Source organism: Artibeus jamaicensis, unplaced genomic scaffold, assembly GCF_021234435.1.
Source record: "Artibeus jamaicensis isolate MK-2021 breed Jamaican fruit bat unplaced genomic scaffold, CSHL_Jam_final contig_3113, whole genome shotgun sequence".
Classification (NCBI taxonomy): Eukaryota; Metazoa; Chordata; class Mammalia; order Chiroptera; family Phyllostomidae; genus Artibeus; species Artibeus jamaicensis.
In genome coordinates, this window is record NW_026521719.1 from 2,481,107 (window position 1) to 2,494,955 (window position 13,849).

The window sequence follows — 13,849 nt, forward strand, 5'->3', positions numbered from 1 at the left end:
TCAATGGAGAATTAGTATAACTTGGTGATTGATTGGCTGTAGAGTGGGAAGGAAAAGAACGTGTCAAGGATAACTGGTTAAGAGCACACAACTTGCAGCTCTAGTGTCAGGATTTGGATCCCGTTTTGGACATTTACTACATTTACTAATTGAGTGGACTTGTACAGGTTGCTTAACTCTCTTCCCTTGGTTTTCTTACCTGCAAAGTGAAAATGATAACTCATGTCTCAAAACTTAATTGAAAAATTGAATGAAATAACATGTAAATATCCTTGCTTTCTCTAAGAGCAGAAGAGACAGCAAGGACAAAGTTCTTCTAGGGAAGACTGATATTTAAGGGATAGGAAGAATTGGGAAGGTACAGAAGGAGGCTGGAAGAGAGAGCTTCAGTGAAGGGGGAGATGAACACGAAGAGTCACATCCAGGAAGCCAAAGTGATACAGAGTGTTTTGAAGTTGGGGGTGAATGACAGAATCTAACTGTAGAGTAAGATGAGGGCTGCAAAATAAGCCTTTCCATGTAGACTGGCTATGAACTCCTTTTATCAACAAGCTTCTGGGGGAAACATTTTAATCTGCCTTTTAGAGTTGCGGAAACAAAATTTGGGTAAATAAATTACCATGTTATTTGGAATAATTACCAAATTATTTGGAATATTAATGAAGTAACTACCTTTGAATTTTTAATGAGTAATTTGTTAAAATTTTTTAAAACTATGATTTAGATGTCAGTCTGTGATGAAGAGATTCAAATTATGTCTCAGCATGAGGTATTTGCTTTCATTTATTTCATCAAATTCTGTGCAATAGCACTTTACTAGGCAACGGTTGTATGCTCTGTAAAAGAAGCAGGTAGCCAGAACTCTGAAGCCGTATTTTCAGCCCTGTTATATCTTAGTATTTTGTGTGTTAAATGTGTTTAAAGTAGTTATTCTTCACCTTCAGTGAATATTTGGGACAGTTGGGACAATAAAATATATGTGTGTGGCCTTCTGTTTTACTGCCCCAGATTCCATACTTGTTTTAGCAGTGGTAATATTTGCTGCACGGTGCATAGCACTGGTGAAGCTCGCAGGCCCTGAAAAGCTTCAGATTAGGGTGGCAGTCTTTGTGCTGCATTAATTGGCTGTGTGTGTAACTTCAGGCAAGTCACCAAGTCTTTGTGACTCTCCTTTTGATAAATTGGTCAGACTATTTACTCTGTTCACCACATAAAGTTTTATTAAGGCTCCGTGTGTGAAGCTCTCTTTAAATTAAGCATCAAATAAACATAAGGTAATATGATTTATTAGGCTGATCACTTGTCCTTCACTGGTTAACATAGGATCAGCATCTCATTTGATTGCTGGACCAAATCCACATTTCTGTCAATTCAGAAATACAATATTCTGTTATATTCTATTCTAAAAAAATAGGCATTCCCTCATGTAGGAATATCTACTGTGTGTGTAGTGTCCTTTGGAAGCATGTTGCCTTTTCAATTTTGGTTTTAGTTAAAATCGTCCTTTGGGAAGTAAGATACAAAGGCTGCCAGTAGCTTTCATACAGTTTTTTCCACACAATTAATTATATAACTGTTTTCTACATAAGTTGCAAGTGACCCTATAAAGTAATCTTAAATAGAATCTCTGAGATAGTAATTGAATATTAAATGGTATCAGGAACTGACTGCAGAATCAACGATCCTGTAATTTTAAATTTTTTTAATTACTAAAATTTTACTTGGTTTAAAAAAATGTTTAATGCTAGAGTTTCTAAAATGAGGGGGACAGACTTGCTAATATTGTGGCAATACAGGATCTTTAAATCTGTTTCTCTTGATAGCTTCCCCATATTTACACCTGAGAGAATGATAGCTGTTACCTTGATGCTTTAATAGCAGTGAAAGGGACAGGAAGAAAGGTGAGGAATAAATGTATTATTAATCATGGTAATGTTTAGCTATAATCTTAATTGTTCAAGAGTATATACATCTATGGTTGCTTCTGCCTCACGAATTGCAGGAGAGACAGTGATTGTATCTTGAAACATGTTACAAGTAAGACATAAAAAGAAGTTAACATACTTCCTGTTGTTGAATCATGAGGAATAATGAAAAGGGGGAAAATTACTTTCTGCTTTGGACAAAAGATGGCACTATTGCTGTGCTGATTGTTTCCTTTTGCAATTTGGATTCAGTCTTTTTAAATAAAGAAAATAGTTAAATTTAGTGATATAATTAACACTGACCCTTCCAACCGAATGCCAAATTTCTAATCAAGGACCTGAAGGATAGAAAAGTGGAATTTATATTTTAAAAATGTGTTAGGTTGTTTTAATAGCTGTTTATAAAAAGAACATTCTCCGAGATTGAGAGATTTGCCATAGGAACAACAGGACACCCTCCTACATCATGTTTTCAATTATCGTTAAGTTTGAAATTCCCTCCCTTTGGGACTTTGACAGCTGTTGGGGCTCCAAGATGTTTTAGTTTTTAGTTTGTTTAGTTTTTCAAGGTCATGGAACTTACGCTTTCATTAAGATAATACTTTTTTTTCTTCAAGATACTGAAATTGGGTAATTATTTTTTCTTTTATTTTCCTGAGTCATCATACTTTACTAACTGATAGTTGGAAAGCTACATGGACTAGTTTGGAAATATAAAAGTGGTCTCTCTTCTTCTGCTGGGAAAGCAATACTTTCTCATCTTGTTTCTAAGCCAGTATCTTAAATGACTCTTGGGACTTGATTCTCTATTTTTCTCTAAGCAGATCCTTCAAGGATGGAGAAATTCAGTGAAAAGCACTGAAGAAAATGACAAAATGAACTCCTGAGAAAGTGGCTTTATTATTGATTGTACAGAGTGTTCCTTTAAAAAATAACAAACATATGAATTAAAACACCCTTTTTGCCAGGGGTGTGGGGGGTAGTGCTAAGGAAGCCTTGGTGTGTTGAGAGAACATAAAACAATCCAGTTTCCTTCTTTCTTTGTATTAGAATAAGGAAATACTGATGGACTCCTTCATGTAGACCGCGGATTTGCCTATCTGATGCTTTTTAAATTAGTATTTAAGTGGTTTACTTTTAAAAAGTAATTAAATTAAGCTTTCATCAGATAACAATTTGGCTAAATCTTCATGTTGATATAGTACAGAAGATATTTACAGCTCATTGGAATCTAAAATACAAGTACAAAATGTTATTCAAAACCTTGGAGGCCAGATGTGTTTCACAGTTCCATTTTGTGTTTGGATTTATTTATTTATTTTTATCCTCACCCAAGGACATGCTTATTAATTTTAGAAAGAGGGGAAGGGAGAGAAAGAGCGAGAGAAACATCAGTGCAAGAGAGAAACTTCAGTTGCCTCGTATGTACCCCAACAAGAGACTGAACCCACAACCTAGGCATGGGCCCTCGACCTTTTGTTTTGTAGGGTGATGTTCCAGCCAACGGATGCACACTGCCCAGGGCTTTTTGTGATTTTTAAAAGGTAATATGCATAGTTGGTAAATCACCTCACCCAGTACTGTCTAGGTTAGCACCCTGTAATCAAACAATATGTTTTCAGAAAAACATATGAATAAGTTATACCACATAGGTTAAGTACTGACCATGAATAGCTTTATATCAGTTTAGGTCAGGTTTTAAGGCCAAATGAGTCTTCCACAAACTTAAGAAAAAACTAAGTTTCAGAGCTTTTTGGGTTTCACAATAGTCTTATAAGATGTAGTAGACCTGAAGTACCATTCAGGTACACTCTGAACTGCCAAAAATCGATGTTTTCTGTTTGTCAATAGGGAAATTTTAACTTAACATTATATTCTATTTAATGGCTTTATTTTTTAGAATATGTTTTGATCTGTTTTTAGCTGCTTTATTAACTAGGCGGTTCAAACACAGAATGTATTTCAGCCTGTTCCATAATACACTGAAAGACAAAGATTTGAAGAATTTTGTCCAGCCAGCCTCTGCCATAAGGCAATAGGGTATCTGGCATACATTCTGTAGGGGGAAAAAAAAGCCAGTATTCTTTCTCTGTTAGGAGTACTTTGGGTAAAAGCATTTCCCATTCCATTTTATGTTATATTATAACCAAGGTCAGCTTTATTTCCTACAACAGTATTGTGATAGAATCTTACTTCAAGAAGAGCTAAGCCTAATCAGCACTTAGGTAGGAGGGAATATATATGTTTCAGGAAAATGGTAGGAGGATCTTATTATGTGCCAAGTCTGCTTCCTTTAAAAATACTTCCGCAGCTCTACATTACAGTTGGACATTGTGTATTGAATAATATATAAAGCCCAAAATAATGTCTACTAGTCCTCATTTCAGCTTAAAGTATTAGGTCTGCCTTGTACCTAATCTGATCAAAATAATACTTTTGCTTCATCTGCTGTAGTTACTCATAAGATCTTTCTCTGCCTTCTACTGGTATGATTAGAAAGCTCTGTGAACCTACTTTTTAGCACCAGTTACAGTTCAGTGGTAAAGAATGCTTGCTAGTCATAATACAGTTTGATTTTTGAGATTTGAAATTAATACAATTTCATGCAACCTAGTGCCGTAGCACAGGTGAACAATAACCCGTTACTCAGGGCCTTGTTAAGCCACAGAAGAAGTCGAAGACACAGCTGATTTGGAGATTAGCAGAGTATATCATCATGCCAAAATGGATGATGCTTAGTTGTATGGTTTTCCTTCCTCTTATTTAAAAATAAATAAATAACTTTGCCCAGGCCAGGTGGCACAATGGTTGGAGTACACCAAAGGTTGTGGGTCCCATCTACAGTCAGAGCACATATGGGAAGCAACCAACTGACTTTTCTCTTTCACATCAATGTTTCTTTTTCTCTCTCCCATCCTTTCTCTAAAATCAATAAACATATCCTCAGGTGAGGGAAAAAAGAATAACTTTGCATAGCACAGAAATTTACATAAGCATAGAGAACCTTTTGCCTTCTGTTAAAACTCAGCTCCAACAAGTCTTGTTTTTCTTCTCTAATCCTGCCTTATCTTTCTGTATGGTTGTTACCACAATTTTTCCAGGGTATTAGTGCTCCTCACGTCTAACTTCTAAATTTTTTTTCATTCTCCAGAATTTAAAATTTCTTACCTGGCTTATTGAGGTACAGAAAATAAGTAGCATAGACAGTAGATAGAAAATAGATGGGGGGGGGGCAAGAATAGTATGGGAAATATAGAATCTAAAGAACTTGAGACACATGGTCATAAACTAAAGGGGGGTAATGGTGGGGATGAGGGGTAGGGTGAAGGGGAATGAAGGGGGGGAATAGAACAACTGTAATGGCACAATCAATAAAAATAATAAAAATAATAAAATAAAAAAATTTAAAAAAAAGAACTGCTAAGCAATATCTCTCTTGAATTCTTGCCATTTTTCTCCTGAAGCAATGCAGCCTTTCTCGTACCTCGTACCTGACTGTCTTGCAAATACATGTATAGTCCTTTTATGATTTGGATGAAACCTATAATAATAGTTATTAGATTCTGATGGACTGTTTTAAAACTTGTGAATTGTTATGGAATAAAATAATTCTAGGCCCTACTGTAGTGGCCAGAGTCCTGTACATTTATGTCCATGTATTTTAAGCATGTGCTAATTTTCATTTAGTATATTGTAAAACACATAATAAATTTATCTTTTGATTTTTAATGGAATATTGTACCAGAAGTATTGGTTTCTAAGTCATTGAACTAATTTAATGACAGAGTTGTTAAATACTCCAGCCTTAATTAAAATTGAGCACCTAGAGCCATTTTTGTATCAGAAGCAAAGACACTCTTATATGCATTGGTAAATGCTAATATAGAAATAGATTTATACTTTCTCCAAAACCAGTAGTAACCTCAATATTGGGCTGATTCAATTTATGAGAAAAAATGCCTTTTATGGCATAAAATAATGTTTAGCATGAAAGGTCATGGCTTTATGAACCCTGGGAGTGAGGGTTTTTTTCTTTCTCTCATTGCCTGTTTTGGCTGATGTTTAAATACAAATTATGGTATTTTTAAAATCTCCCACTACTACAAGCCAAAGGAAAGAAATGGTACTTCAAGAACAGTCATCAGCAGCAAAACAGCAACAAACCATTTGACAGGAATCACTGACATTTTGCTCTAGGGCGTTGAGATGAATCCAATTTGTAACAAAGCCTTTCTAAACAATTTCCTTGTTTAGAAATTAATGAGGCCAGTTAAGTTACACCAACCTCATTTTAGAAAGATAAGTTATGAACATTGTAATGAAAACAAAGCAGAAGAATCAGCCAACATCGGCAACATTATAGAAATTAATTTAAATTTTTATCAAGCCAGAAACATACTGTTTGTAAACGATAAGGCTTCTATGTAATTTTGTACAACTGTTATGAGAAAGAATTATACTTACTTGGCTAGACATTGGCTTGGCTAATTGTGGAACTAGGACCAAATGCTATAATTTTACAGATAATCTGCATATATCCCTTGCACAGTAATCTAACTTTTTAAAAGAAAGTCTTTTATCCGTTACTGTAGTCAGTAGAAAATAATCCAAAATTAGCACAGTTGTAACATACAGTTTTAGCAAAATCTACCGATACCTTAATATATTATTATTTAAAAAATTCAAAAATGCCATCACTGAGTATGCATTTGTTTCTTACTGCTGTGTAACAAATTACCACAGTCTTCTTTTAAAAGTCATAGCTTTAAAATCAGGGTGCTGGCAGAGCTACAGTTACTTCTAGAAGCTCTAGGGGAGTGCAGTAGGCTGAGTGCTTGTGCCCACACCCACCCCCAGGCCCAAAATTTATATGTGAAACTCCTGATCCCCAAGGTGATGGTATTAGGTAATGGAGATTTCAGGGGTGATTAGGTTATGAAGGTAGAGCCCTCATGAGTGGGATTAGTGCCCTTATAAAAAAAAGACTACAGTGAGCTCCCTTGCCCTTTTGTCATGTGAGGGCACAGTGGCCATCCATGAACCTAGAAGCAGGTCTTCATCAGATGCCAAACTTGCCAGTGACTTGATCTTGGACTTCCCAATCTCCAGAACTGTGAGAAATACATGCTTATGGTTTAAATCACCCAGTCTATGGTATGTTTGTTATAGCAGCCCAAAATAATTCCCTTACCTTTTCCACATTCTAGAAACAGCTCACATTCCTTGGCCTTTGGCCAGCAAGCCTATCATTCCAGCCTTAGCATCAGTCATCACCCTTCTTTCTCTGATTCTCCTGCTTCCCTTTTCCACTTGTAAGGATCTTTGTAATTACATTAGGCCCACTCCGACAATCCAGAATGATCTTTACATCTCAAAAACCTTAATTTAATCACATCTGCAAATAACCTTTTGCTCTGTAGATCTTTATTTATAGACTTCTGTTACTTGGATGTGCTCTTATTGTTTAAATATAAATGTGAGACAGGGGGCTGACTATACTCTTAAACCCAGTAAAGGTTCTGGAATATGATTTCTTTTTTCTTGTATTTAAGGAATTGGTTAGTAATTGCTCTGGAGTTTCACCACAGCAGCTGGACTAAAGCTTTTCTAGCTTTATGTTTCAGTGGATGACCTTGCTTCCCACTCCACTCTTCTTTTTTTTTAATTTAATTTTTATTGTGTTTTTTCCATTACCATTTAGTCCCCTTACACCTCCCTGCCCCCTGCAATCACCACACTGATGTCCATGTTCATGAGTTCTTTTTCCTTTTTGCTCAGCCCCCCTACCCTCCAAACTCACTCCCCCCACCCCCACCACTAGCTGTCACCCGGCTCTTCATCTACGAGTCTGTCTGTGTTTTGCTTGTTAATTCACTTGGTTCATTAGATTCCACATATGAGTGAAATTGTATGGTACTTGTCTTTCCCTGACTGGCTTATTTCACTTAGCATAATGTTCTCAGGTCCATTCATGCTTTTGCAAAGGGTGAAATTTTCTTATTTTTTATTGCCAAGTAGTATTCCATTGTGTGAATGTCCCATAGTTGTTTTATCCACTCATCTACTGGTGGACACTTGGGCTGCTTCCATATCTTTTTTTTTGACAATCTTTTTTTTTTTTTGACAATCTTTTTTTTTACTTAATTATTGTTCAAGTACAGTTTTATGCCTTTTACTCCCATCCCAGCCGCCCCCCAGTGCTCCCCACCTCCCTCCCTTATCCACCCCCATTAGTTTTTTCCATGTGTCCTTTATACTTGTTCTTGTAAATCCTTCCCCTTTTCCCCTGAAATTCCCTCCCCTATCCCCTCTGGTCACTGTGAGCCTGTTCTATATTTCATTGTCTTTGGTTATATTTTGCTTGATTCTTTGTTTTGTTGTTTAGGTTCCTGTTAAAGGCGAGATCATATGGTATTTGTCTTTCAACGCCTGGCTTAATTCACTCAGCATAATGCTTTCCAGTTCTATCCATGCTGTTGCAAAGGAGCATGGTAGGAGCTTCTTCTTTCTTTCTGCTGCATAGAATTCCATTGTGTAAATGTAGCATTGTTTTTTGATCCATTCATTTACTGCTGGGTACCTAGGTTGCTTCCAACTCTTGGCTTCCAACTCTTGTAAATTGTGCTGCTATGAACATTGGGGTGCATAGGTTCTTTTGGATTGGTGTTTCAGGGATATAGGATACATCCTATATCTTTAGGATATAATCCTAGCAGTGTATATAATCCTAGGATATAATCTAGCAGTGGAATTGCTGGGTCAAAAGGCAGATTCATTCATTTTTAGTTTTCTTAGAAAATTCCATACTGTTTTCCATAGTGGTTGTACCAGTCTGCAATCCCACCAACAGTGAACTAGGGACCCCTTTTCCCTACAACCTCTCCAACACTCGTTTGGTTATCAGTAACACTGAAATGAACACAGGGATGGTTATGTTTTTTTGAATTAGTATTTTGGGATCCTTTGGATATATTCCCAGAAGTAGGATTATTGGGTCAAAAGGCAGATCCATTTTTAATTTTTTGAAGTATCTCCATACATCTTTCCACAGTGGCTACACCAGTCTGCATTCCCACCCCAGTGCAAAAGGGTTCCCCTTTCTCCACATCCTCCCCAGCACTTGTCTGCTGATTTTTGATGATAGCCATTCTGACAGGTGTGAGATGGTATCACATTGTGGTTTTAATTGGCCTCTCTCTATCAAGGCTGTTTATTGTGAACCTTCATTTACCTTAAAACATCCTGGTTCCATGTTCATGCTCCCATCCTGTTTCCAATGAAGAGCTGAACCCCATCTCTTCAAGGGCTAACTTCTCCACTTGCACTCTGAAACCTTACACTGCTCCTCTGCCGCAACTGCATTTGCAAATATGTGTAGGTCTTCCGTTCAAAAACAAACAAGCAAAGACACACAACAAAAATCTTTCTTCCCATAAGCTACACTTTCATCTGGTGAAGTCTTAATTTCTTTTCAAATTTCTGTTTGCTTTTATTATTTTTTAAAATTTATTTAATTATTGTTCAAGTATAGTTTTCTGTCTTTTACTCCCATCCCAGCCCACTCCTCCTTTTAAATATAGACATTCTCTGAGTGTCTGTCTATAGTCTACTTTTATTGTTAGGAATAAGCGAGAAATCCTACTTATTCACATGACTTGATCTATGCCTGTGCCCTAACCCCTCTGCTGAAGTCCAGCTATTCCACTCCACCTGCCCATGCTTACCACTCAGTGTAGTCAGAGACAAACCTATTATTTCATATTCTACCCCGATCCTACTGTCCTTAAAAGAACAAAACAGCAAACCAGTCAAATACACTGTCTTTCCCACGTTCATTGATTTGATTACCATTTTCCTAGCCATGCACAGATATATTAAAAAGAAATTGTAAGGCTAGAAAACACCCAAAGTTATTACAGTCTGAGTCAGCATAAGTTTAATTTCATGAAGGTAAGTTTCCTTGACCTCAGACTCCATAGTTTGCTTTTCACGTACCTAACCGCCCTGATGTGTTTCCCTGATTACATGCAGGTCTGCAATTAAGGCGTTACGCCCCGGAGGGTTGCTGGTGTACTCTACATGCACTCTGTCCAGGGCAGAAAATCAGGATGTGATCAGTGAAATTTTAAATTCCCACAGTAACATCATGCCTGTGGACCTTAAAGAAATGGCAAGGACTTGCTCCCAAGACTTCACATTTGCTCCTACCAGCCAGGAATGTGGGCTCTTGGTCATTCCAGAAAAGGGCAAAGCCTGGGGCCCAATGTATGTAGCCAAATTGAAAAAATCATGGACTCTATGAAATTAGTGATGTGAATTTTGTAAACCATGTCAATGTATTATTATATTTATTTTCTGGTCTCTCTACATGTCAACATTTAAATAATTATGGAGTTGCTATCTCTGGGTGTGTTTTGGAATCCTGTTTAGTTAATCCTCTGGCATCTCAGAGATTAGGCTTGAGAATTTTCCAGGTGTGTATTTTTCTAGAAATATATCTATAACCATGATTTAAGGTCGTGCAGATGGTATTTGTTGTGTATAATAAATCTGATGTCTTTTACTTGGCATTTTGTAGTTAAATTAGTCTACCTGGTTTTATGCATAGAATGTTTAGAAATACATTCTATCCATGATGTTGGTACTTTGAACCTTTAAAAATGCACATTTGCTGGCCGTCTTATCATTTTTCTCCTTATAAAAATAGAGACTCTTCAAGAGTTTTCCTCCACCTTTTTCTGTAAGAAATGATTGGTATTCTGAGACTAACTTCTTAAGCAGCACTATTTCTGGTTCTAGCAAAAAAGTTTTGTATTTGCTAAGTTGTTTTTTGTTAAGGACCACCTTCTGTTTACTGCAAAGGTCGGTGACTCTTACGACACCAGTTTTATTTCTCTACTTTTTTGCATTCACAGTGACAAACTGAAAGGGTAAATTATGCTGAAAGGCCATTAGAACAGCAGATTCGCATGCACATGTTTGACTGTCGACATTCAGCTTGTAGAATAATGAAGTCTGTCCAGCAGACTATAAAGCAAGTACTTGAAACAAAACCAGAATGATTAATAACTGCAATAACTGAACTATTTTTGGAGAGTTTTGTTACATAATTGCAGTTATAATGAGAATTACAGAATCTGATTATCTTACTAGTTGCAATCTGGAGGGGCTTTTTATTTCACTCGGCAATGAAATGTTATATGAGAGTGTGATGTCACATATTAATGTACAAGAGGGAGCTGCCTACTGAGAGTGGATTATACTATTACCAAAACCCAATATATTTACTAAGTGTCTCTTCCTCTGTATGTGTATTTTGGGAACACTGCACACATTTCTGTATGTGTACTTGGGGTTTTAGTTTCAGGTTTGGATCATGTGTCTTCTCTAGAAATCACTTCACTTAGAGTCCAAGCATAGTTTTCCAACTATTAAGAAAAAGTATGTAGCATACTTCAAAAGATTATATCTATTTGGAAATAAGCTTTTAAGAAAAATAAACTCTGACTATATAAAATTCTGTTGAAGTTGAATCCTTGTGAACTGTTTGTTATGTTCTGCACACTTACACTAGAACTATTTGCTCATTAACTTTGTTTGTTTTGCAAGCATGTATAACTGGGTTCCTATAATTGGGAAGTCCTAGGCAGAACTCTAGTTTTATACCTCTATCCCATTAACCATCTTTTTGTATTTAATGAATATGTTTAAAGAAAAGTGGGATCTCTTAGACTCAATCAGATATACCAGGTTGATGTAAAAGATTAATGATAATGGAAAAGATATTTATGTGTGTGATTATTTTTTTTAATTTGAAATCCGGGCTTTAGATATTATAGGCTTAAAAAGTGCATTCATTCTGAGCACATTAATTACAAAGTAAATTTGTATAGTGCATTTTGTTGAATGTCATTATTTTCCCAACATATGGCCATGAAGCCTATTCTGAGTGCTCAGTGTGCCATTGGATTAGATCTTCCTTTGATTACTGAAAAAGTACAACTACATGTATAAATATATGAATATTTATATATGACTGTGCATATATCTGTTTATAATAATACTTATAATGAAACAACTGACTTTTATTTAGCATTAAATATTTGATTACATTATTTATGTTATCTTTTTTAATCTTTTAAACATCTTCAGGGGTGTATATTTTAATCACCTTTTGTGAATGAGAAAATCCAAGCTTAGTGCTACTTGTAGTTTGCTGAGGTTATAATGGGTAGATCTAAGAACTAGTTTCAGCCCTAGCTGGTGTGGTCAGTGGATTGAGCGCCAGCCTATGAACTGGAAGGTGGCTGGTTCAATTCCTAGTCAGGGTACATGCCTGGGTTGTGGGTCAGGTCCCCAGTTGGGGGTGTGCAAAAGGCAATCAGTCAATGTATCTCTCACACATTGATGTCTCTTTCTCCCTCCCTTACTCTCTCTTTAGAGACAAATAAAATCTTTTTTTAAAAAAAGTAGGTTCAAAGGCCAGGCCCTTCACCCTGTACTGTGCTGTCTCACAGGATATAGGTTATAGAAACTCTCAAGATTATCAACTGGCTTTACCTTTATTCTCCCTTGGTCAGTTTTCCAATGCAGTTTCCTCTTCCAGGGCCCCCCAGGGTTAGTCAATATTTGGGGTAAAAAACCTTTGAAATGTTTCATGTGTGTTCTGAAGAACTATTTTTTGTGATTGTCATACCCAGAAATATCCCAGTGAGGTATTCTGTGCCTTCCTTTTTTTGCAGATGCTGAACTGAAGAATAAAAATTTGGAGTAGCCTCACAATGTCAATTGAAAAGCAAAGAATACTTGATATTACTTTCTGTGGCATTGAGTTACTTTCAAAATAGCTTTATAAAAATTCAGGGCTTTTTTCTTTTTAGCAACACATTAACTTCTTTGTGCTACCAGCACACTGAACAGCCACTAGTTTCAGAAATAGACTGTGAGTAAATGTAATCCATTTAAATCATTTGTATTGAATTTTTAAAGCATCAGATATTATCTGTGGTTTGGAATCAAGGCAGTCTACAGTTCTTTATCCAATTACATATATCCACATAGCCCTATCCTCCACGTTGCATGTTACCCCTTAGCAGTATTGTGAAAAACATCCTTTTATAAATGCGAGTAGGCATAAAATAATAGAGACCAGAACTTTTGCTACATGATTAAATAATCACAAATCTGATAAGCCCTTATCCAGCTAGGCTTTATCCTGGGAGATAAGCATCAGATAATCTGCATAGGCTAATGCACAACTCATGTGGAATACAAAGAGAAAATTGGAACAAATAGCAGCTATTTTATTAGATACCAGAAAGTCCTTTGATGCAATGAGTGGGCTACTTATGTGTGTGCTAGGTAAATTTGGCTTCGGGGACAAATGCAGCAGCACAGTTTATTTTCAACCCATTTCTATGGTTCAGATCAGTGGTTTATAGTCCCCCTTTCCTTGCCTTGTCGCTGCATCGTGGAGGGCAGCAGGGATGATGCGCAGTACCGATGCTGCTCTCAGGCTGACATTGGAGCTGTACTATCCTCCAGGTCCCATGGGTATCTGAAGGGTATTTGAATGAAAGTTTGTAAGTTAACTAATATCTGCTGATACTCTACCACTTGTTCTGAAAGCCCTAGCCACGTCTGTCCTGAAAACATTAAAAAGAATGTCGTAATTTGAAATGGCTTCTGGCTGCAAAGTCTGGGAGTGAATCAAATAAAATTTTTACAAATTAATTCATTTTCATATGAATTAATTTATTTTGGGATTAAATACCCAGCAAAGGAATTGCTGGATTACATAGTAATTATATTTTTAATTTAAAAAATTTAAATTTATTCTTGAAGGGGAAGGGAAGGAGAGAGGGAGAGAAACATCAATGTGTGGTTGCCTCTCCTGTGTCCCCTGCTGGGAACTGGCCTGCAAC

The 13,849-nt window shown here is 36.5% G+C and overlaps 1 protein-coding gene across 3 annotated transcripts in view; it reads left to right on the forward strand.

The window, feature by feature from the left end:
* Positions 1-13,849, forward strand: part of NSUN3 (NOP2/Sun RNA methyltransferase 3) — a 103,692-nt gene that overhangs the window by 49,542 nt on the left and 40,301 nt on the right. The window contains exon 6 of one of the 3 annotated variants that reach the window (XM_053662983.1): positions 9,957-11,997. The exons of the other annotated variants lie outside the window; for them this stretch is intronic. Coding sequence (XP_053518958.1) covers positions 9,957-10,227 — 271 coding nt within the window. The 3' untranslated portion in view covers positions 10,228-11,997. Of the gene's footprint in view, positions 1-9,956; positions 11,998-13,849 lie in introns of those variants that run through there. 3 annotated transcript variants of the gene reach the window in all.